General features: G+C 39.6%; 1 protein-coding gene across 1 annotated transcript; it reads left to right on the plus strand.

The window, feature by feature from the left end:
- The first annotated feature begins 6,247 nt into the window (after positions 1 to 6,247).
- On the plus strand, positions 6,248 to 23,884 carry LOC139723679 (uncharacterized). The gene is made up of 16 exons (XM_071634904.1): positions 6,248 to 6,331; positions 7,715 to 7,762; positions 7,880 to 7,958; positions 8,370 to 8,571; positions 9,160 to 9,269; positions 11,215 to 11,327; positions 12,042 to 12,114; positions 12,706 to 12,866; positions 13,857 to 14,024; positions 15,150 to 15,242; positions 15,499 to 15,591; positions 16,713 to 16,782; positions 17,284 to 18,783; positions 19,304 to 19,478; positions 21,555 to 21,621; positions 23,831 to 23,884. Exons 1-16 carry the CDS (start codon positions 6,248 to 6,250, stop codon positions 23,882 to 23,884), a joined length of 3,090 nt encoding a protein of 1,029 aa, XP_071491005.1.
- Positions 23,885 to 24,162: the final 278 nt, after the last annotated feature.

The raw sequence follows: 24,162 nt of genomic DNA on the forward strand, positions 1-24,162 counted from the left end.
GCACTTATATGACGCAGAGAACTGTGTCTTCGTCTAAACACTGTATAACCCTCTGAGTATTATAGACCGGCTACACACTGCAAAAAGATAGACAATACAAGGATTTTAACCCAGTGTGTAATCGCACTGACTCTTCTTTTCTTTAATTGCAGTTTATATGATTGAAAACATGGCCCAAGGTTGTACTTTTGCCGATTTTTATTTTACTAATCTAGTGACGACATCCTATTTCCTCCAGCAATGATACCAGATAAAGCAAACGGACAAACCATGCACCGAAACAGGTACTGTTATACAAATAACCTTTCTTGGCATGAATACAGGTAAAGTGTAACTCGTGGATACCCGATGGAAAGCTTAGGAAATGCTACCAATAGATTTCTTGATATATCGTGCTAATGCATCAGTCAGTACTTTCCTTATTTTTTTTTTCGTTTCAAGACATACATAAGAATTAGAGCAGTCAACTCATGACACTTGCAAACTAGCAAGACACCACTTCATAATCTTTTTAACCGACAGGCTGAAGTATAACCGAAACTGTCGTTCAACATGCAGGAACTCGGTGTAACGTGTGCAAAAGTCAAAATAAGAAAAATAATCAATGAAGTTACTGAGAGATGTTTTAAAACGCAGATTTATTTCAAATCGCCATACACCAAAAGGTAGGCATACTCTGTGTTTACAACTAAATTAATTATCATTGCGCTCTTTTTATTTCTCTCTGCCCAGTACAAATAATAATAGGGACACATAACGTGCACTTCACGAAATATTTCACGATCAAAGCTATCGAGACTCCCAATGACTTTTGTGTTTGAATTTCTTTAAATTCATATAACCTGTATGTGAGTATGGATGTGTGTGTATGTATGCGTGTGTGCGTGCGTGTGTGTGTGTGTGTGTGCGTGTGCGTGCGTGCGTGTGTGAGCGCGTGTATTGTTCAAGGTACGTGATGAGTTCCATCGTCCTTACCTTTTCTAATCGGGCATTGCATGAAAAAAAAAGCACTCACACACACACACACACACACACAAATAGATTTTTTTAACCTTGAGATGAATAGACACAATAGCAAGCAATTTCCATTTGATATTTTGACACGTTTGAGGACTAAAAAAACTTGACCTACTGCAACAACAACAAAGAGAAAATCATTATGTAGTGCTTTGAAGCTTCGCTGACCACTGACCTGGGAATCGTTGGGTCAGTACCAACGGTCAGACAGAACATTGTTCCGATGCGTGACGAATCTTTTTATACTGCGAAAATTCATATCGGGAAAGATTAGAATCTATGCAAGATAGTCTTGTGGTCTGCCAACTATTATTGTCTCCGAAGGGTCCACCAAAGTACAGAGCAGTTCAATAAACTCCCCATTAAACTTCTAATTCCTGTTTGATTCACTTATCCGCTCTCGACTTTCTTTTTATTCACAAACACAAATAATCTGGACTTAAGCCAAACACGCTTGCTTTTATGTAGGCCCCATCATATTTCATTTTGTACAACCCCCGATGTCGACCAGTTATCATCAAAATTATTGTGGATACATTATGTATATTCTTTTGTTTGTTTACTTTTGACAAAGTACAAGAATTTGTGCTATCATTTTCAATGTAATCTTATATGAAAAGTATGAAATCAACTGAACTGAAATGAAATTAGATTGATACCTTATATCCTGTAATCTAATTCTCTTCCAAGTTAAAACAATAAAAGAAGAAAGGTCTACAACTAGTGCATAGTTCGTGAATTTTACTGTCTTTGAAATGGAGTAATGATGCATGGTTTCCAAAAAGGATGACCTTGAATCATTATCATTATGCCAATGGGTTAAAAGTGTTTTAGGCCCCCATGAATTCCATTCGGGTCACAGTAAGAAAAATAACATGTATTACGAACTTTGTTGCAGATGCAAGTCTAAGGTAATGAAACACATCAAGATCATCTCACATGACATAGACTTTTGTTTCGTAGAAAATCTCTTGAAATTCAGACTAAAGAAAATTCTTGATAATCATTCAAACACAAATAACTCTTATGTAGGTACTACGATTGATTCACGTCTGGGATATTGCTGTTTTTGCTGTTGCTGGTTTTTGTTGATAATTTTGGTGCCGGTGAGTTTTCATCTCTTCTCGACCCGAATTATTCTCAATTGAGTTAACATTATCGCCAGAGTGTCAGTTTTTATTATGTACTTTCATTATTATCAATAATGATATAATGCATATCTTGCAGTTCTCAAGACGTCCTGACACTGGCTTACATGATGACACATGAAAAGGTTGACTAGTATAGATAGCATCAACAATCATTAAACTATCTGGATTTCAGTCTAAAAGCAATATGCTCTTCCTTGCAATACACCATGGACGCCAACTTTGTATACTGCAGTATTCTGGGGGCTTAAAAAGCAGGGGCGGATCCAGGAATTCTGTAAAGGGGGGCGCAACTAATATTTCTGGTGCCACTTCCGGGTTTCATTTCATTTTGTTCTTTTTATTTCTTTTGCTTTTAACGAAAAATAAAGGGGGCGTGCGCCTCCTGCACCCCCTCTGGATCCGCCACTGAAAAGGCTAATCTTTTTGTTGGAAAAACAGTATATTTACCTTTTCTACAATAGGTGTGTGCATGTGTGTAGAAATACAAATTTGGAAAAACGATATGAAGTGTTTGTTCGCAAAAACCGGTAAGTCCATTTTTGAAGATTTTGAAGTACGGTTTCTGTCATAAAGTACAAAATAATACCTTTTAAATTATATATTGGTCACTACATATAAAGGTACATTTTTGAAGTTATGGTCAAAAGAAGCAAAAAAAAATATTATTCTCTTTATTTTTCTTGAACTTTAATCGCAAATATCTCCATTTGGCAAATATGGACTTATCGGTTTTTGCAAACAAACTCTTCATATTTTCCATGAAACCTGCAGTATTTTAAGCAATAGACAGTACAAAATACCTCAAAGAAGTAACAGGTAGCATCTATTTAAAATGCATGTAGAAAGTGTACGATTGTAATGCTTCAGCAGCAGCACTGCTGTAGGCTGGAGGTGTAGGAAAAGACTGCTAGCACTGAGTATTCTGCACTTGTATCCGGACTTGTGTAGGCCTAAGGAAGTATGTATGCAGTAGTAGTGTGCGTCGTCGTCACCCAGTCGGTTGGCACAGGACAAAGAGATTATAATCTCTTTGGCACAGGACTGGTCGCGTGACGAGGCGTTCTTGCCAAAGATACCCCGAAATGCGCAGCAACGTTGTTGTGGGTGTAATTATCGGGAGAGGGCGCTAGCGCGCAAAGTTCAGGCAAAGCTTGTCACTAAATTCAAACTGGATCGTCGTGCAAGATTATTCCCCCAAAGACCGCCTCATGCTACTGCTGTGATTGCACAGTAGTGGTTAATGTGAGTTCATCTACTCTTTGTCTGAATATCTGTTTTCGTTTCAATTTTGCATGCATAACTGGTCGGATGAAGTTTAGAGATCCTGTTATTGGTGAGGCTGGAACGTAAATGTCATGAACAAACTGTACTATATGTAGTCCCACTCGTTAGAATATATGTCATTCAGTAACCCTACCAGACGCCCCTGTTGCCAGACAGCGCAGCACGCAGCTCAGCGACCGACAGGGCTGTGCAATAGTTAGCCATTAATTAAGTACCGCGGTAGCTAATTTATTAGCTCTTTTTTTCTACTTTTACCTCTTTCAGAACGGCTAACCCAAAAGAAATTCATTTCGCAGTGCTCAGTCTATTTGGCTCTAATATTGTCCGTAGTCCACTTAGACTTTAGTTCACAGTAGATTCTACCCAGTTTAGTTGACCGAAAGATCGGTCTGTATCTGTCCGTCGGGGAATGTTCCGTGGAGACTGCGTCTGGCTTCACGGATCCCCTCCGTATACAGACCGAAGTCAATGATTGCGGCTCCTGTGTGGAGCAGTCTCGCACAGATCAAACGTTACGATTAACCAAATTTCAGACAGCTTTTTTACATTCAAACAAGTTTGACATGACATGACACATTATGCAGCAATATTTGGGATAAATTTCTAAATTGTGCAATCGAAATACTCACATAAACTCGGTTATAACGCAGACATTTTATCGATATCGCAACATCGCCGTTCGCAAGCTGTAAGTCGCCATTTTGAATCTGTAAGCCAATCACATGCGAGGTACGTGTTTTAGTAAAACAAACACTTAGAAACTACCTCGCATGTGATTGGCTAATACTATAGATTCATAGTGTATGTTTCTGCAGTTTGAACGTGACGACGCGACAGGCTGTGTTTTACGTTGAAAATTCTACTAAAATTTTGGATTATTCATTAATCTGGTGAGTTTAATGTATTCTTAAAAAGCTAATTTCACTATACAAGCTTAAATTTGCCGACCTAGGGCCGTGAATTAGACGCAATCGAGAAGGGTGAGGTACCTCACCCAATTTTCCATAGAGACAGTAGTTAAGAACATCCACACAGCAATGGGTACTGCAACCTTCCGTCTGTCTACGGAGGACAGCGTTAATGGCAAAATATAAAAAGAGTCCTCCGAACAGACGGATCTTTCTGTCTACCAGTTTAGTAGCCCGACCAGACGCTGTGAGTACGCTGTGCGAATACCTGTCGCGACGTACCTACGTACAGCAACTGGGCTGTGTATAGTTAAGTACCCAGTAGCCTACCGGTTTTAAGACTAAGAGATCTGAATTTCTGTGCTATTTGGTTATCAACAGTCACAACATGATCAGCAATGATTATGTTGTGAATTGGTAGGGCCTTAACCCCGTCGCGGGGCGCTGTAACATACGTACATACTGTATTTGTCCGTATGGGGTCGCTGTAACTGCGACAGCCGCCACACGCAGTGTGGCGGCTGCGCCGTGCTCCCATTTCAGATCTTCATGTTGAACAAACGGGTGCCTTTGCGGCGCTATATTTCCTTAAATTTTCAACAGAAACTACTAGGAATACTTACATGGGTCGATGAAACCTAAATGACTATCATCGGCGACTGTTTGAGGCATTTCATTGCTTGTGATGCACAAAATGATGTCTTATAAGCAGCTCACCGATGTTCACAGAATTCACAATCACTCGCACAAGCACACAGAATAGGGGAGCTCTCACATTAGCGAAACTGGGGGGAAGCCGCCAGGACCGCGCCTGGCGGTGCGGTCTCCGGGGCTAGGGTCGCTGCTGCGGTTAGTAGGGCCTCTGCTCTGCTTTGTGGTTAGTGATTTTGAACCATCATGGAACCATGTCAAAATTTCATTACAGACTGGACCAGCGCTGCGATGAGTTAGAACTTCTAGACTATAATTTAAATTACAGCTGCAGCCAGCTAACCCTTGTGGGATCGGAGCACCCTGATTGTCGTGTCGGAAAGAAAACTTTGGAGGCGGTGTTCTCGAAACTCTGATTTCCTAGACCATTCAACATGGTCTCATAAAATCATGCATATCTCTGCAACGAGTTAAGTGTTATATATGAAATGAAAGCGAAAGACTTGGCAGAAGGGAATAATGTCATGCCATTTTCAGAAAATCAACCTCCCTCGATCCTTTTGTTGTAACGGGTCACATACCTGTATTGATTAGAATACCTGTATTGATTAGCCAGCGCATGCGCACACATCACATGCGCACAAATTTCAAATCCATTGACCGGATAAGATGTCTGTGCGCATGCGCTGGCCGTCAATTCAGTGTAGCTCTCCCAGGTTCCTCTCGACTGAGTCACATTAAGTCATCAATTCGAACAGAAAGGGACTATTGGCAGAACCAAATGTTGCCCGAAGCCTGTTGTCAATACTTCAACTTCACTGGTAAGTCTTCAAATTGAAGAAATTTTTCGATTTTAAGTTGATATTTATCCGCGATGGTACCCTGTCATGATCCTGAATGCTACAGTCTGCAGCCCCATTACACTATGCGTATGGGGCTGCTGGTCGCAGTTAAGATCTGTTCTACACCATTTCAATGGCAATGCATGAGTTCAGCAAATTTTGTCATTCTGGATGTGTACTGACAAAGCTTTTATTTCTTTTAATATGTTTATGGAAATAAAGTAAATACATTTTCAAGGTTCAAAATCAATACACAGTGTGTAATATTGTGATTTTTCTTTCTGTTTTTAATGGGTAAAAGTTATCATTCTTTTGCTTTGTTTGGTGTTGCATGTAAAACTTATCTACAGCTATACACTCGACATTAAACTCTGCGAACTTGGCCTCTGCCACAATGTCCTTTGTGCGGGTACCTCGACGCTCTCAGTCGCTGTCAGGAAAGTCCAGAAAAAAACAGAGGAGGCTGCCAAAATGGGATGTAAGTACTTGATCAACCTCCCCCCCCCCCCCCTCCCGGGTTTATCATACATTTATACATTTCATGTACTTAATTAATGTTGTTGGTCCTTGCAGCATGATACAGAGTTCCTGTAAATTTTGCAGTGGGTTCCATACAGTGAAACTGTTCTTTTAAATGTGGAAGGAAGAAACTTCTTTTATAACTCCTCTCACTTCAATTGATTGTCCAACACAGTGTTTGTATTACAGTCTATTTCGGAGAAGTATGACCTGCACCATATACAAGTACAGTCAAACCTGCCTTAGCGGCCACCTGTCTATAGCAGCCACCTGTCTATAGCGGCCACTGAAAAATCCCCCCGAGAGAAAAGCCCTGTTAAAGACACTGTGTATAGCGGCCACCTGTCTAACGCTGCCAGCAGCCACAAATTTTGTTTCCCGCGGTAGATTTTAACCTGTCTATAGCGGCCAAAAACCCAATGGAGCCCTAGTCGAGCCGATAATTCAGCGTGTTTTTCTCCTTTGTAGCCGTGCGGGCAACGTTCAGTGATCACCATTCATCCTTCATCCAGTCATAATAATGCTTTCTTCACGACAGTACACGTACTACTGTGCAACAATTTCATATACACCGGCATGGTTAAATGCATGAAACACACGTGTGCATACGTACACACATACATGTACATGTAAGGATGCAGCGATGATACCTGCACATAATATAAGCAATGCACACAAGGTTGGATGTCTATAATGGCCACATTTTCCGTCTCCCTTGGGTGGCCGCTATAGACAGGTTTGACTGTACCATTGTAGATTGCTTTCTAACTACAGATGTGCACAAGTGTATGTGGATTTAAAGAATGCAGTTTCATTTGTTGGTGATTGTACGAACATAGAAAAGAAAGGAACTACTGTAAAGTGTAGGGTTTTGATCGTTAAAATACTGGTATGTGTACCACATGAATACACTTTTTAAGCTGTCAAATCTGACACACACCACAGATCGATGTTTCATCTATACACTTTTGTTTGCTAGATCACTCCTCCCCTTGTCTTGTCCCTCTTTGAGCACTGTTAAAATGGCTGTTTTTTCATTATAAAAGAAGGATGTAGCTTTAGGAGAATTAAGAGTTCTATATGTATCTAACGTGTACATAGCCAAAGCTGTGTTGATGTTTTTTGCTATGTAATTGTATATTATTTTTACTCCACTTAAAAAAACCAAAAACAAACAAACAAACCAATGTTCAAGACTCTTGAAGTTGTTCTATAAGTATTTAGTAAGGATACTTCTAGCCCATTTCATACTTTTAGAAATTTGTCAAATCCTGAATTTCAGTACTGAAACAAATGAGCAGTGTACCCTTTGTTCTTTACAATTTGTACATTATGTGCACAGGACACCACCAGTGATCTGACAGTGCATAGATTGAACAGAGAAGAGTTGGTGAGTAAACGCTCTTTTTCTTCAATCTGTCGTTTTGGGTTTGTTTGTTTTTTTAAATCTTGTCTTATGATGCCTTGTCTCGTCTCATCTTTGTTTAACTTTCTTCCAACCTCAAAGGAACGGCGTCATAAGGTACACCAGTCAAGCAATATTGAAGCTGTTCGGGAACAGCTCAGGAGGCAAGCACTGATTAAAGGTAACATAAATCATTATTTTCCATTTTTATTTCTTCATTGTTCTTGAACTCTCTAAATTTTCCTGTCATTGTCAGGTTTTTCAAGATCTTCCTTTCTCACCGCATGACTAAAACCACAAGCTGTCTTTTCCTTTGGATTAGAGGTACAGATATTGTTACAAATAATGCACATTCTTAAAATGTTGGGAACTGTTGCATACTGTAAACCCCATATATTTTGTGAATTGGACTTTGGTAATACAATTTCACGAATGGTTAAATTTGTGATCATGAACAACATTGTGTGAATAGGAAAGAAGTGTTGCACAATTTCAAGAGAAAGATGTTACATGAAACAAAATACATGATCTACTGAATGTGGTAGAGCACAGTGTGACTTGACATTCAGTCACCTTTGACCTTTCCAAACAGCCAGGAAAGAGAGGTCGCAGAGCGAGGGAAGCCAGGTGGGTCTGCTGCGGGAGATTCTCTACGACGAGAAGCAGCTCAACGATGCCCTGGCGCACTCTGACCGCGTCATGTCCGTCGTCAAGGACCTGTTCTACGACGACCCGAAGAGGTTGCGCGGGATGCCCAACGTCACTCGGGCACCGGGGGCGGATGGCGAAAGAAGGTAGTGCCATATGTCACTGCAATTTGTGTATGAGTACTATGCGTGTACCCTGCAAAAAAAACAAATAATAATAATAAATTGACAAGATCTTGTTGTTCGAGTGCACTTATGGTTATTACAATGTGTTATTAATAAGCTAGCTTCATTTATGCCTGTCTGTTTGCATGGAAAGTATTAATTCAGAATGGGAAGGTTGGTTATTAGTGGCAGTGGAATGACTTCTGTTTAATACTTTCTGATATTTCCTGCCACTTAAAATAAATTTTGTACATCAGGAGATCCTGTACGAGGTCATGCATAGAACTTACATTGTAGATTTCTTTCCAAATTTGGCAACCAAGGAAAGGCATATATACTTAGAACTATTGTTTTACATTGCATTGTTTATTAGATTGGTATGAGGATTCTGTATGCGTAGCTGTATTTTCTCGACGTTTCATCCACATGTGGTAATGATATGCTCAATCTTCTTTTTTTTATTTCTCTTTCTTGGTGTTTGTTTGTTTATTTGTTTGTTTGTTTGTGTGTGTGTGTGTGTGTGTGTGTTTATGTGTGTTTATGTGTGTTTGTTCATCTGTTCTTCTTCAGGAGGGCAGGCCCCATCCGTGAGGCTGAGCCTCATACCAGTCACCTGGATGTCCTGAGTGACTCCATCATGGATCCCCATGCTCTGAATGACATGGAGGATGAGGAAGAAGGTAAACCTCCAGCAGAAAATGAATCATCTGTATCTTCATCTGTCGTGTGTATGGCAGGTTTTGGTTGTTTTTTCTTTAATTCTGTGTTATTTATCCATTCATTTATCATGGCATTACATTGTTATATCAGTGAAGAATCTGCTAAATGTTGATTTATTACCTAATTCCTCTGTTTACGCCTCCACCATATAATATTGCTGGTCACCCTTCCATTCATCTCATTATTCTAAACATAAAATTTCAATAATTCATCATTTCACTAACTCATTCATGCAGTTATTTCATTTTCAAGGATCGATATTCTCAGTTCATAAAAGATTTCATTCTCTATTCAAGGCTGTACCTTAGATGGTTCATGAATAGATTTTGAAGTTGTTGTACATTTGTAGATATAGTCAGGGAGGTGTTACAAAGATGGAGTGGCAACTCTTCTTAATTCATGCGAACACATGTTTGGGGCCAAGGCGTTACAATGGGATGTCTAGCATTCCACTATGCTTTGAAGTCATGCTCGTCACCGCTCTAGTTGCAAGACGAAGTTCGGAGACGAAGAAAGCATTTCTTTTTTCGTTGAATGAAAAGCTTTATTTTACCATTAAATTTTAAATGAAATACTCAAATTGATTAAGAATAGTTTAGGAAAGAATTCAATAATATAAACATGTATTTCTAGTTTCTTCGTAATGCGCAAATCGAAATGAAATGAAAATTAGGCCCTCTTAAAAACGTAATATTTTTCTATAATGCGCACATTTCTGCATGTTAGTTTTCTATCTTTTAATCTGGTATACTTTGATCTTTCAAATGAAGTACTCTGCTAAAGCGTGTTCCAGCGTGCTTTTAAACTATTTGCTGTTAAAATTGTCAGTTTTACACTGCATTTTGATTCGCTGCTCCAATTCAAAGTACACAAATTCATTGTTGCCATCACATTGAAAGAGAGAGCAAATTGCAGTAGGGGCAAGTATTTCTAGATGTGAGAACGCTAGTCCCGATTATTGATGCTCTCTTTTGTCAAAGCACATGGATAACACCTGTAGTGGAACGCATAACTTCTTGGCGGCGCCGCGCATGACTTCAAAGGAGAGCAGTAGTTGTCTCTCTTTCTCTAGCACCTCCCTGATATAGTGCACTAGATTGCACTATACTGAAATTATGTTCTGCTCATGCAGAGAGGTGGATTGTGATCCTTTGTGTACATGAGGTTCAATGTATGGTGCACCCCTGATCATTAGTGACTTTCAGATGGATAATTTCACACCAAACCGGCGGTGATCTATCACTTGGTCTACTCTCACTTCGTCTAATAGCCATTTAGTCTCAACCCACATGGTCTAATCCTGTTTCGTCTACAACCAGTTCGTCTAATGACCATTTAGTCAAATTGCCACTTAGCCTCATTACCAGTTAGTCTACTTCCAGATGGGCTATGCCCACTTTGTCTAATACCCACACTTTATTAGACAAAATGGGAAAAAGTCCAAGGAGGCAAAACTGCAATTAGACCATCTGGAAATTGGACAAAACAGTAAGTAGCCAAACTGGCCATTAGACCAAGTGAGAATAGGACCAAAGGGGCATTAAACGAAAGTGATAGAAGACCAAATGAGTTTAGCTGTAGTGGTGTGAGAAAAACTGAGAAGTAGACCATCTGATAGTAGACCAAGTGGCAATAAACCAAAGCAGCATCCCCTGTATAGGTGTGGCAGAAATTTACAGTGCCATCTGTGTATCTACAACCATTTCCATTACTGAATTTCTTGCTAGATTTTGTTAGTGGAATTTTCTCAAGCTGTAATAGACAATTATGAGGCACAATGCATTTGTATAAAATTCCTTTTGGGTATTAATTAAATGTGGCAATATTTTAAGAGTGTACAGCTTTTGCAGTGTTCTCGTGTTCAAGAATTCTTCCTGTCTGACTTGGAATATGCAAACTGTACAGCCTCTGGCGATGAGATTGATGTGGAGCACAGTGGAGATGAAGAGAAGCCAGTGTTTGACAGCAAACTGGACATCGATCGCTTTCAGAGCTACATTAGTAAGGCATCAGATCAGGTCAGTCTGAACTTAAATTACCACCTCACATCCCCTTCAAACTTCAATTGCCTTTGAAGTTTCACTTTTGTTCAAATTTTGCCATAATTTGTATTGTATCAAAGAAGGCGTTATCTGTACTGTTGTGTGTTATGCCATATTGTGTCTTTGTTTTTCCAAGGGTGTCCTCAGTTTCCATTTGGAGAACTTTTACAGTTTAATGTATTGATTTGGGTTTAGAACTTGTTATGATGATAATGACCTGGGGGGGGGGGGGAAGAGATACATGTAGTGCATATCTGAAATGTCTACAACATGTAAGTGTGATGCACTCTTAGTATTTCTGACAAAATTCATATTTGCAGAGAAAAAGAAAGCTTATAAACAAAACTGCAAGTAGTATGACCATTAAAATTGAAACTAACATTAAGGTACAGGGGTTACAGTAGACTTTTATATTCAAAATTTTGTGATAAGGCCAAACACAGTTAATGGAGTTGTGAAGAAAGTTTGATGACCCGTGCTCTTTTTGCCACAACAAATTGTCTTCTGAGTGTGGAACTTCCTCAAAAGTTAGATCGCAAACTCAAAGCAGTATAACTAATCATGTATAGGAAGTCAAAAGAAAAACTGAATTAATTTGAACCGACCTATTTTGTATCAAAGCCAATGTGACCATAGTGTTGAATTGCACTATACTCTCATTTTGTTTTCTTTCCTGTTCTCATATTAAAGTTTCATTCAGATGACCAGTCCAGGCTAGCAGGCGGACCTTCACAGCAGCGGCCTTCAAACAAAGAAAATTATGGTAGAATCCTGACGTGCAATTGTACAAATGCACTCTGCGTAGGGAGTAGGACATGACTATGACATGAAGTCCAGCAGTACACATTCATAGTGAGAAGTAACAGGAAGTACACTGTAACATAGCTTGTAATTTGAGCATTTTAGTCTTTTACATTGTAAGCAGTTACTTCTTTTATTTTCTCCATAGGCATTTACAGTATTTTTTTAATGTTAATTTTACTACCGTTATCTTCTTTCTGTTGATTTTCCTTAATCCTCTGAAGACAATTAGAGTTTTGTCCACTGACCCCTGCTCAATCATAGTCTCACCTAATTCTGTACAGTGTTGCAGTTTTCATGTTGGTGAGATAAAGAAAAATAAAAGATAACTATGTGATGTGTGTAGGGAGAATGTTATTGAATGCTTAGAACCTTGTCTTTTTCTCCATGATATACCCTTGAATACTACTATGTGGAATGTTGTTTTATTGCTTTCTGTACCACACATATTGGCAGGATTTTTTTTTTTTTTTTTTTTATGTGCATTAGACCCTAAAGGCATAGTAACTCACCTTATGCATGAGTGTTTTGAAATTATTATGTTGCACTGCAGATCCGAATATGACGCCATCTGACAAAGCAGATCTCTCGCAAGACACGAGGGCTATCAATGACACAGCCAAGGTCAAGAATAGAATGAGGTCAAGGGTCAAGAGTACAGGTCAAAGGTCACAAGATGTTGGTCACAAAACAAGATCAGAAGACCTCACTGCTGTAAGTGTTATCTCTCATGTTCCTTGGTTGTGGGCACTTATTTCTTGGCATGATTTAGAGTAAATTTTTTTTCTTTAGTCATTCTAAACCCAAAATGCCGATTCCATGTTGAATACAGTGAAAAAATTAAAATTTCATGGTAACACGTCCTATTAAAAGATTAAAAATTTCATGTTTTAAAACATTCAAAGACTTTGAATTTCTGACAGATTGCAGTTATGATAATCCAACTTTAAATAGTGAACTAACTAAAAATTACTTTTTTTAACTAAATAACTTGTTTTCAAGTTTCCTGTGATACTAGAAACATTCATGGCATGAAACTTTGGGAATTGGAGCCGACAGCCTTTTTCATGGCTTGAAACTTTCGCAATTGCAGACCATAAAAATAATTATGAGTATACACTTATGTACTGAATTGTGTAGACAAAAACTTCCGTGTGCATTTTACTTTTCCAAATTGTGGCTCTGCAAAATTTGCAAAAGTTTTATCCTTACAAAATTTTAGGTTTTACACTACAATTCAATTCAATTCAATCTCCATTTCCGATTCAATATATAAATATATGAAAAAATACATGTGAATATGAGCAAATTGTACAAAAAGTGAGTTTAAAAACAATGAAAACGTCAACAAAACAAGGCGAGATTATGATAAAGACAAAAGAATTAAAAAAAACACACATGGAGAAAACAGATATCACAGGTACATAAAGAACAGAAACTCATTAACATTGTGTGTTTGGTTGATCGGAAATTGAATTGAAAATTGAAATTGAATTGAATTGAATAATATATTACTGAACATATTCGCAAAAATGATACCAGTCATGCGTGTGTTTGCTAACACCTTTTTTTTTTTTTTTTTGCCGGTGGCAATGCTCCTTATCTTCATGTAGGCCTACCAATAATGGTGACTGTACATGGGTTACATAATGACAGATCACAATTATAATTGAAGTACAATGTACACCTTCTTACCATGTACAGTGTTTAAATGAGCTGATGAGGGCATGCAGTGAGTTGGAGAGGAAGAGGGGAGAGGGAGGGGGCGGGGAGACCACTGCACCCCTCGACACCAGCAGGTTCTCCCAGCTGTCCGGCTACACTTCCTTCCTTGTCCAGACACTCACAAAGGTCCTCACATACCTCAGTGACGTAAGTAGCGCAATCCATGCACACTTTCACAAGCTCGGTTTCTTGATGTTATTGTTGTTGATGATGGTTTGTGTGTTTGTTCTGCTATTCATGTCACAGACAGGCTAGTAATGAGGAAATTGCATCTCTATCTCTATTTCCAACCACCACCGTATATACAAAAAAAACAAAACAAACAAACAAATGAGAAATAGGTTCCAAATGGCTCAGCATTGCAGTATTTGCATTTCAAATATTACTAAGGCAGTTGTGGGTGTTTCTCGATAGCCGAGGTGGGAGCTTAGGGGATGTTGTTATCCTGTTTGCTTTTAAACACTGCAAATTATAGAAAAGAGGAAGAATGAAGAGTGTCACAAGTAAAGAATGTAACACACACAGCTGTAGTTACACTTCACAGACATGATTTTCAAACAGATCAAGAGCAAAAAGGTAGTTAAATCATTAATGAGTATATTGAAATACAGCATAATTGTACTGGCAATAAGATTAATATTTGAAATTGATTAGGAAACTCAACATGAGACATTTAATGTTTTGTTTCTCATTTTTGTCTCAATTGACAGCGAGTAAAGTTGGGACACCACGTGCAAAAATTTGTGGCAAGGTCATTTCAGGGTCCCGTTTCAAAAAACTTGCTATCAGTAACAACTGACACATTTCTGTGACAAATTTTGCTCTCAGCCAATCAGATGCAAGGTTTTCAGTAGCTTATAACACGTTTTAGGAAACGGCGCCCAGGTCCAAGGGCTCTATGAAGTTCAGATATTCCTTCAGTGAATGCTCGAACAAACTTTTATCAAATTTATGTTAGCCATGTAATCAGTGTGATTAGTCATGCTGATGTGACAATTTATTGTAAGAAATTAATGCCATGATGCATTAAAGTTGCTCACAATCATGACAATTTAACATTGTTATGCCTGTCATGCAGGAAAGACCGACTTTGTTCCAAGGTTTTGTTCCAAAGCATGTAGCCTGCTCCAGATATTTCCTGCAATGACTGAACATCATTAAAAACTCCAGCCGCAATGCTGTCTGATCTTACAGAGGCTATAGATGTATGCCCACTCATTCCCTTGTAAATATTGTTTCAGTTGTGTTTGTGTTTTTATCTATATTTGATAGACTGAGTCAAGACTACAACAGCAGGAGGCCAAAAACCAACAACTGGAAGGAGAGATATTGCAAAACAGAGAACTAATTGATGCAATGACAGTGGTAAGTTGATAAATCAAGTACTGTATAGTATTATATAAATCTATATTGAGAATTGTATTGTGATGAAAGTGCAACTCATTTATTACAACCTTAGTGGCCTTTCCATTCATGATAATATATAAAAACCCATTATAATCCTAACCCTAAGTCCCTGGAGAAAATAAGACTGGAGCAATTGTCGCAGGAGCAAATGTTGTGTCATCGTGTCTTCCATTTATGATAGTGATGAACTAACTCTTGAGATCCATTCATGCAGGACATGATCCAGTCACAGGAGCTTAGTATGAAGATTCAGTCAGAGGCCAGACTTCAGATAAACCAGCTTGAGAGGAGACTACAGATTGTGGAGGTGGGCTTACTTCTCCTTGTTCCCCCTTTCTGCTTCTTCTATTATTGACTTTCAAGCAGTGTGAACTGATATGTGACATGGCACTTTACTAATGCTAATAATAGTTTTTGTTTTTATAGCACCTTTTCTACTGGATACAAAGCACTAATGGGACTATGTTATGATACTTTAAAGGGATAGTACAGTTTTGGTCGAGATGAGAATTAGGCTTTTAAAATTTTGCAAGATACCAAGAAAACACTTATGATATTGTACAGAGCCTACCATTTTAAGAGGAATTCAAAGTTTATTTGATGAAAATTGGTTTTGGAATAACTGAAACATCCAAAAACAAAGTAAAACATAGCGATCGTTACAAAGTGTGGGTCCCACACTTTACTAGAATCGTTCTTTTTTGGATATCTCAGCCATTTCAAAACCAATTTTTATCAAATAAACGTTGAATTCCTCATAAAATTCCATGCTCTTTCATATTTCATATAAGATTTCTCATTATCTCACATAAAAAATGTTAGAAACCTGAAATTAGGTCTCAACCAGAACTGTACGATCCCTTTAATGGAACTATGCAATGCACATGCATTTTGCTAATCTGATTGGCAAAACACATTGAAGGGAAACATACAAGTTATGCTTTGTCTGGGGGAAGGTACATGTATTTTGTTAAACATATTAGTACTTTTATAGCAGTGATTTACAGATGATGTCATTGACAGAATCTTGGTTTGATTTTGTTTTTTTGGAGGGGCATGTCTGAGTAATCTGAAGAAATGTAGTACAAAATTATTTTTGAATATACATGTATGGCACACGTGTAGATATCACATAAGTGAAATTGAGGGTATCAGTAATGTAACTGTAATCACTTTAAAAACACTATGCATTTGCATTGCATGATTCCTTTAAGCCCATGTATGTATTTCCAGTCTACCTACTCAGGTATGATATTTTTCTTCATAGTTCCACACTTGACCGTCACAATGCAGCAGCAGGAAAAGGAAATCATTTAATCGTAGACTGTCAGTTTCTGGGCAGCTCTGCTAATTGGCTTATAAAGTAGACTAACAGATCTGCCTGTAAAGATTGACTCACAGTTTTGTCTATTTCGTTTTTTTCTCCAGCACCTCATGGTGAACTCAGATTTTGCTGAAGGCATCTCAACTGCTCAGCCCTCTGCTAAGGAACCTGGTGGTGAGTCATTGCTAATCAACAAGGAATGCAAATTTCTTGTTCCTTTTCATCAAGCAGAGTCGCTTCCATGAATGGTTATGGAGAGGGAGAGAGCTAAATTGTTATTGCAGGATAAGATGAAGCTGGTAGCTGTAGGGCATAAGGAGGACATTTTCTATCTTCTTTTTTCTCTCTCTCCTTTTTTTTTCATGGCTGGTCAACAAAAATCCTATGAAGTTATGTAGTAAAGGAAAAAAAATTAGGTTTGGGATTAGATTAGGAAATGGCTCAATATGTTGAAAATTTAATGGGCTTTGGACTAAGATATTTTTGTGTATGTAAACTGAATAGTTCATCGCTGCCTACCATGAATGAAAGCATAGTTAACATGAGGGAAAGTAAGGATTCAGTATGTACATTGTCCTCACACTGAGTTTTATGACAAGGTTTCCCCCAATATAGAGAAAAACTTTGAAAAAGACTGAAATGCAGCATATTCTTGCCTTTTGTTGTGTGACACAGAACTGCCTGAAAACGACCAGTCAAAGCAGCAAGCTGTAACTTCCGTGGCAAGTTCAGCTGTACCCTCGCCAGGAGCGCCTGACAGCCTCTCAGATCAACGGAAGGGTGTCGGAGAAACCGAGGAGTCACAACCCGTGTTTTCTTCCATCTCATCCGTCCCGGCTCCTCTATCTCAATCTTCGTCACTGGTGACACCCAGCATCAGTGGTGCACCACACACATCAAGTGCCCCACTATTTACAGGGGAGAGTCATACCCATCTGAGCCAGCACACCATAGATAGGCTCATGAATCCAGCAAACTTTCAGTCCAGTGAACCAGTTGCTGCCTCTGCTGGACTGGAGCAGCGGTCGTCGCAAGAGAAGGAACACATTCATGTTGGTGTAAACATCAGGAAGGTGCAGACAAATATCCCATTTGTTCAAGGCGGTTTGATGAATGACATCGCAAAGTCCGAGCAACTGAAACCAACCGACCCCTTTCAGACTCGGTACAGGTCATCAGGACTTTCTGGTGTGGATGAGAAACCCCAAGCTGTGCAGTCGTTACCTGCTGCAAGGACTTCATCCACAAACTCATATTCAGGAGGTGGTGCAGAAACTTTTGCGGGGACATCGAGACCGGCAACTGGTGCGGATGCCACAGTCGGCAGCGAAATAAACCGCCTGCACCCTATCCAGCCAGCCATGCTTCTCTCACCTCCAAGGCAGAAGGACAGAAGAGACTTCATCAGACCACAGGGGTACCAGCAAACCATGGCCTACAGAGAGCATGCTCCCAACACAGGCGCAGCTGGAAGCAGAGGGTCAAATACTGCTTCTGCAATGGCAGCCTCAGGCCCAGCTTCGGGGCCAGCTTCAAGATCAGCTGCAGTCCCTATAATGAGGCCCGCAGGAATTCAGAGTGGACAGTCGCTACGTCCCAATGCCTCTTTAAACCAAACTGGTGCCCCACCCTTCTACTCCCTCAACAATCAGGCTAGACCTACACAGACTAAGCTGCCGGCAAGCGACCATCTGCAAGATAATAGGCAAACAGCGCCCTCTGTCTTGTCTCTAGACAGCTCATCCACCCGTTACCTTTCTCTCCCCAGTCAGCACAGAGAGGCAGTGGTCATCAAGAACATCCTGAAGCCAGAGCTGCCTCCTGCTGGCGAGGCCCGTCAAGACCCCCTCGTTAGGCATCGACCTGGTCCAAACGGGCAGGATCACTCACATCCTCCTCGAGCAGGAGACCAGGATAGTCTGCGAGGGCTGGACTCAGAATCGGCTGACGGAACCGTGGAGGCCAACAGCGAAATTGCGGCTGAGCTATCCGTGGACATGAACGAGAAAATCGCAGCTCTCTCCCGCCAGCGCGCCGAGGCCCAGGCAAGGTTGCAGCAGCTGAAGAATGTCCACACCACAAACAAAAGCATGGACATTCGACAGCGACCATCTGCCAGTGGTGCGGGGGCTCCTCCTCTCAACCAAACAAATGGGACTTCATATACACATGCAGGTAATTCTTTTAACACAAGCGATTGGTGATACTTTAATGGATTGTTTTGTTTATGTCATGCACTTGGCATATTGCATTTCAACTTGATGAATTTAAGAGACTGGGTCTTGTATAGTATACACCTGACAAGTACATGTTATTCATATTTTGTGTAGACATATCAATTACAGCATGGTAGAGGACACAAATAGATTAAAACGGATCCCTCTTCATACTGCAGCAAAGTTTTAACTGCTACTCCAGTGCTATATGAGGATAGGAAGTATTCTGCTTGCACTGCGTGTAGAAAAAAGACTATGGCATGTGCTCTGACAAATTTTCCAATGGGTTTGTACCTCCTTACCACCAGAGTGGATTGTAGATGACTTTGTATTCACGATATTTGTGTCCTGACAAGGAGTGTAGGGTTGATAGGACTCGATTCGTGATGAACAGTAAAGTCATTCAGTGCAAGAAGCATCCTTTCCATTAGCACTCACCACACAGTTTTGAATCTGTCCCTCCGTTGATCTTTTTGAAGGAGTGCTGCTCGGAGCATCGCCACCAGTGTCGCCGATCCCGAGGGAACCGCCAGCCCCAGTTTCCATGGCAACACAGTCCTCCTGGGCATCCTCAAAGGGGAGAGCCATCCATGTTTCCCTACCAAAGCCAGATGACCTGGAGATCTCCGCAACAAGCACCCCAGCCTCAAAGCGGTAAGGTTGTCAGTGAGGTTGTAAACTGATCAGCACCAGCAATCCTGCATTTGGGAGGGGGAGGGGGGTTGGAGTTGGAGGCTATGATCTTCTACCGAAAATATACTGTATAAGCTCTTACTCTTGCGTACAGATATTTTCAAGAATGAGGAGATCACAGCCATTTTTATGCCTCCGCAACGAAGTGGCCAGAGGCATTATGTTTTCGGGTCGTCCGTCCGTCCGTCCGTCCGTCCGTACGTCCGTCCGTACGTCCGTCCGTCCCGTTTTGTTTTTGTCGATATCTCAAGAACCGTGTGGTGGTTTTACATCAAACTTGGTATGAGGGTATATCCTTGGGGGATAATACTTTGTGTGGATTTTAGGGTCACAGGGTCAAAGGTCAAAGGTCACAGGTTATTTTTTGAAAAAAAAAATTGAAATTTCATGTTTTTCTCCATATCTCGCAAATGGTTCAAGGGATCTTCATGGAACTTAGTATATATGCTTGTACCGATGGGCAGTGATTATCTAGGGAAGTTGGGGGTCATTGGTCAAAGGTCAGGGGTCAAAGGTCAAGGTCAACTCCTCAAAATATCACTACTTTCCTTAAAATGCAATATGCCTGAAGGGTTTTTTTTTTTTTTAACTTGATGTATGGCATGTATTACCCAATATATATTTCTGGGGAAGTTTCTTGCCAAAAGGTCAAAGGTCAAAAGGTCAAAGGTCAAGTGAAAGTGCTAAATTGCACTTTTTCCTCCATATCTCGAAAGTAACTCAAGGTATCATCATGAAACTTACATATTTATGCATGTTCAACCTAACAGTGATTTTCTTTGGAACTGTGAGGTCAAAGGTCAAAGGCCAGGTTTAGATAATGCTATTTTCCCATTTGATACTGAAATTATACTTTTTCTCAATACCTTGACGATTACTCAATGCATAAACTTATAAAAGGGTCAAAAGTCAAGTAAAAATCATCAGTTCCCCAAATACCTGCACTCTGACATTTTAATCATTCATCCAATTGAACCTAGTTCTAGGAAAGTGAACATTCAGCACATTTGTGTTAAACCTGTCATTTTGATATTTTGCCAATTGTGTGAAACTGTCATCACACATTGTCAAGACATTGTACTATAGACCTATTAGGAGAACCATGCATTATGACGGAGGCATATCAGTCGCCATAGCGATATATCTAGTTGTGAGATGTTGTTTTTTGCAAATGGACACTTGAGGCTATCGTAAGGGCACTATTAACCTAGTGCATTGTGACATTTTTTGTGTGTTGTTGAATTTGCAGTCTATCGGTGATTCGCAAAATTTGCGAAAATTAAACCCTTGCAAGTCAATTTAACTCTTTCAAGTATAGGTCTTTTATAGGTACAAAGCAAACATGGATTACCCTGTGACTATTCATAAGATGTCATTGTCACATGGCTGTATCTAGCACTTGGTATTTACTGTGTACTAAAGAATAGTTTCGTGAGTGGAGGGTGAGGGATGATAGCCTTAGGGATGTTCCTCCCGAGATGTGATGGAGTACTTTTGTCCCTCTCTAAGAATGTCACATTTATGAGGAGTGACTCTGAGACTAGTGTGATGTCTGACAAAATCTCATGGCTGTTGTTGATTTTGTGATACACCAAATCTGTGATCTACAGTGTACTTGTAGGAACATTGCCTACTGAAAGAAGAAGAATGATGATAACAATTATAGTGTACACTTTTATAGTGCAACAATCCGTCAAAAAGATGCTTTTTAGGTTTTTAGGTTTAAGAAAAGGAAGAAAAAAAAAGTATGTGACTTTTTTTTAATGACATTATTATTTTAAAAACAGATTAATACCATTATTATTTGTATTTGACATAGTTTGGTTAGTAATTCATTATCCTCAGTAGTAGAAGTAGTGTCAGTAATATTGATGTTGTTGTTATTATTATTATTATTTTTATTATTATTATCATTATCATTATTGTTATTATCATCGTCATTTTCATCATCATCATCATCATCATCATTGTTTTTATTGTTGTCATCAGTACTATTAGACAATTGGGTTAAGGTGGCTTCTTCTTTACTCATTGCAGGACTTCATTTGGTAGTGATGGGCCCTCTCCCAGTATTGATCAGATTAACTGGAAGACACCGCTGAAGGTACGTCACCTATCCACAAATATTCCTCTCAGCCCTATCCTGTCACGTCACAGCCCCATTCTACTAAAGAGCTGCAATCAATTAAATCTTTTGATACCATGATTGTAATCCAAGGTTAGCAGCATTGCCACACAAGTCAAGTGCAGTGTTGTGTTTAGTGGATATAAGCCCTATATCTTCATTCTCAGAAGAGCTATTTGACTGAATTTGTTTGGTACAGTAAGGTGTGCAAATCCCCCTTGCCTTGTCTTGTCTGCTTCTTGCAGTCTCATGGGGATGAACTTCCTCGAAAGAGGAATTATCTCTTTCAATCGAGGCAACGACGTAAAGTCAGATCTGTCAAAGTTTTGAGTTAAATACAGTAAAGAGAAGTGATTAAAAGGATTTGACAGTTTGAATGTCGCTACCAAATCACCTTGTATGGCACATACATTTGTATGGACATAGTGAGTATCTTTCTTTGCCCCTCAGCTAAGCCTTGTTATGTCCTAAGCTTTGTCTTCAGCCTCAGTCTTCATTCTGATTCCTTTCTTCCATGCAAAGTGAAAGATGTCATTTCTTTTTAGTTTACTAATAATGATAGGAAATAAAGTTCTTCAAACTGAATTGAATAAGGTAATCTGTAGATGTAAATGCATTCTTGCAGATTTTCATTTCATCTGTCTCTTCCTTTATCCTTATTATGCCTCCGCCACGAAGTGGTGCCGGAGGCATTATGTTTTCGGGTTGTCCGTCCGTCCGTACGTCCGTACGTACGTCCGTCTGTCCGCTTTCGTTTACGCGATAACTTGAGTAATATGTACTGGAATTTTACCAAACTTGGTCCAAGTACGAAGTATGATGGGGCAATTATTTGATTAGATTTTGGGTGAAATCGGCTGAAGGTCAAATGTCAAAGGTCAAGGTCAAATCATGAAATTGTATCCGTTTACGCGATAACTCAAGACTGGATGGAGTAAATTTCACCAAACTTTGTTGGAGGATGATGTATGATGGGACAATTACTTGATTAGTTTTTCAGTGAAATCGGGCAGAGGTCAAAGGTCAAAGATCAAGGTCAAATCCTAAAATTTATCTGTTTACGTGATAACTCAAAACTGGATGAAGCAGCTTTCACCAAACTTGGTCCAAGGATGATGTATGATGGGAGAATTAGTTGATATGATTTTAGTGACATTTGCAAGAGGTCAAAGGTCAAAAGGTCAAGGTCAAATGCTACAAATGGTCAAGGTCAAATGCTACAAATGTTGCAATTTCCCCCATATCTATGCACTGCCCATAGGTATTTTCTTGAAACTTGGTGTGGACATGTACTACTGCGTAAAGAGTCTCTAGAGAGAGTTTCATGTCATAAGGTAAAAGGTCAAAAGGTCAAAGGTTAGGTGAAAATGTTTCAATATCACTTTTGTCACAAATGGTTCAATGTATCTTCGTGGAACTTTGTACATACGCATGTACTGACTGGCAGGGATTATCTAGGGAATTTAGGGGTCATGGGTCAATAGTCAGGGGTCAAAGGTCAAGGTCAACTCCTCAAAATTTCCCTCTCCCTCTCCCTATTTCCCTCATATACTAGTACATACAATGCTTGCATTATTAGTTTCAAAACTTATTACGTGCATTACCTAATGGAGATTCTCTTGGAAATTTCCAGCCGGAAGGTCAAAGGTCAAAGGTTAAGGGTCAAAGGCCAGGTTTCAATGCCCCCCTCCCCCCCCCCAAAAAAAAAAAAAAAAATCCATTTTGTACCGTCATTACACTCTTTCTTCATACCTTGGAAATTACTCAATGCATAAACTTATAAAAAGGTTTGTCAGAATTCAAGTAAAAATTCTCAATTCCCCAAATATGTGTACCTGCACTCTTAGAAAATTAAAGCAAACCCAGTTCAAGACATTTCTGACAAACCTGTCATTTCAATATTTTGCCAGTTATGTGAAACTGTCATGGATCACACATTGTGAAGACATTGTACTATACGCCTATCGGGAGAATCATGCATTATGGCGGAGGCATCAGTCGCCATAGCGACATTTCTAGTATTTTTATCCATCAGTTTACCCATCCGTCGATCAATCTATCCACCCATTCCATCGATTTACCTGTCTATCTACCCACCTGTTGATTGTGCTTCCATCTGTCTATTAATCTATCTCTCTTAGTTTATGATAGTTTATATCTGATTTATGATTATTTCTCTGATATTCAGGACTCCCACGGAGAAGAGGAATTCTTTGCTCTCAAAGCACACATCTCGTCATGAGCCTCTCAACCGTGTACCGTGAGCACCGAGGCTCCCTTTCCGTGCAGGGGACTTTGGACAGTGTGTTAAATTATTGCTATGGAGTTTTCTGTGCCAAACAGCACTCAAGGCATGCAAACGAATAACAAGGAACAATGTGGAACAGCAGAAAGATGGATAATGCATGCAGCATGATGATGATTATCAACAGTTGGAAATTGCTGCAATGCCCCACTCGCAGTAATTCACAGGGCATCTTCAGTCAGTGTAATAGAGGTAGAAAACATCACACCTGCTGT

This window comes from Diadema antillarum, unplaced genomic scaffold (assembly GCF_040938485.1).
Source record: "Diadema antillarum isolate AM-2024a unplaced genomic scaffold, OU_Dant_1.0 scf00000197, whole genome shotgun sequence".
Lineage (NCBI taxonomy): Eukaryota > Metazoa > Echinodermata > Echinoidea > Diadematoida > Diadematidae > Diadema > Diadema antillarum.

Excerpts from the sequence above, each read along its gene's own strand:
- LOC139723679 (XM_071634904.1), top strand. The coding sequence starts at position 6,248 with ATGTCCTTTGTGCGGGTACCTCGACGCTCTCAGTCGCTGTCAGGAAAG. Across the intron at positions 6,332-7,714 it reads GGAGGCTGCCAAAATGGGAT|GACACCACCAGTGATCTGAC; the intron begins GTAAGTACTTGA and ends TTATGTGCACAG. Across the intron at positions 14,025-15,149 it reads TCCTCACATACCTCAGTGAC|ACTGAGTCAAGACTACAACA; the intron begins GTAAGTAGCGCA and ends TATATTTGATAG.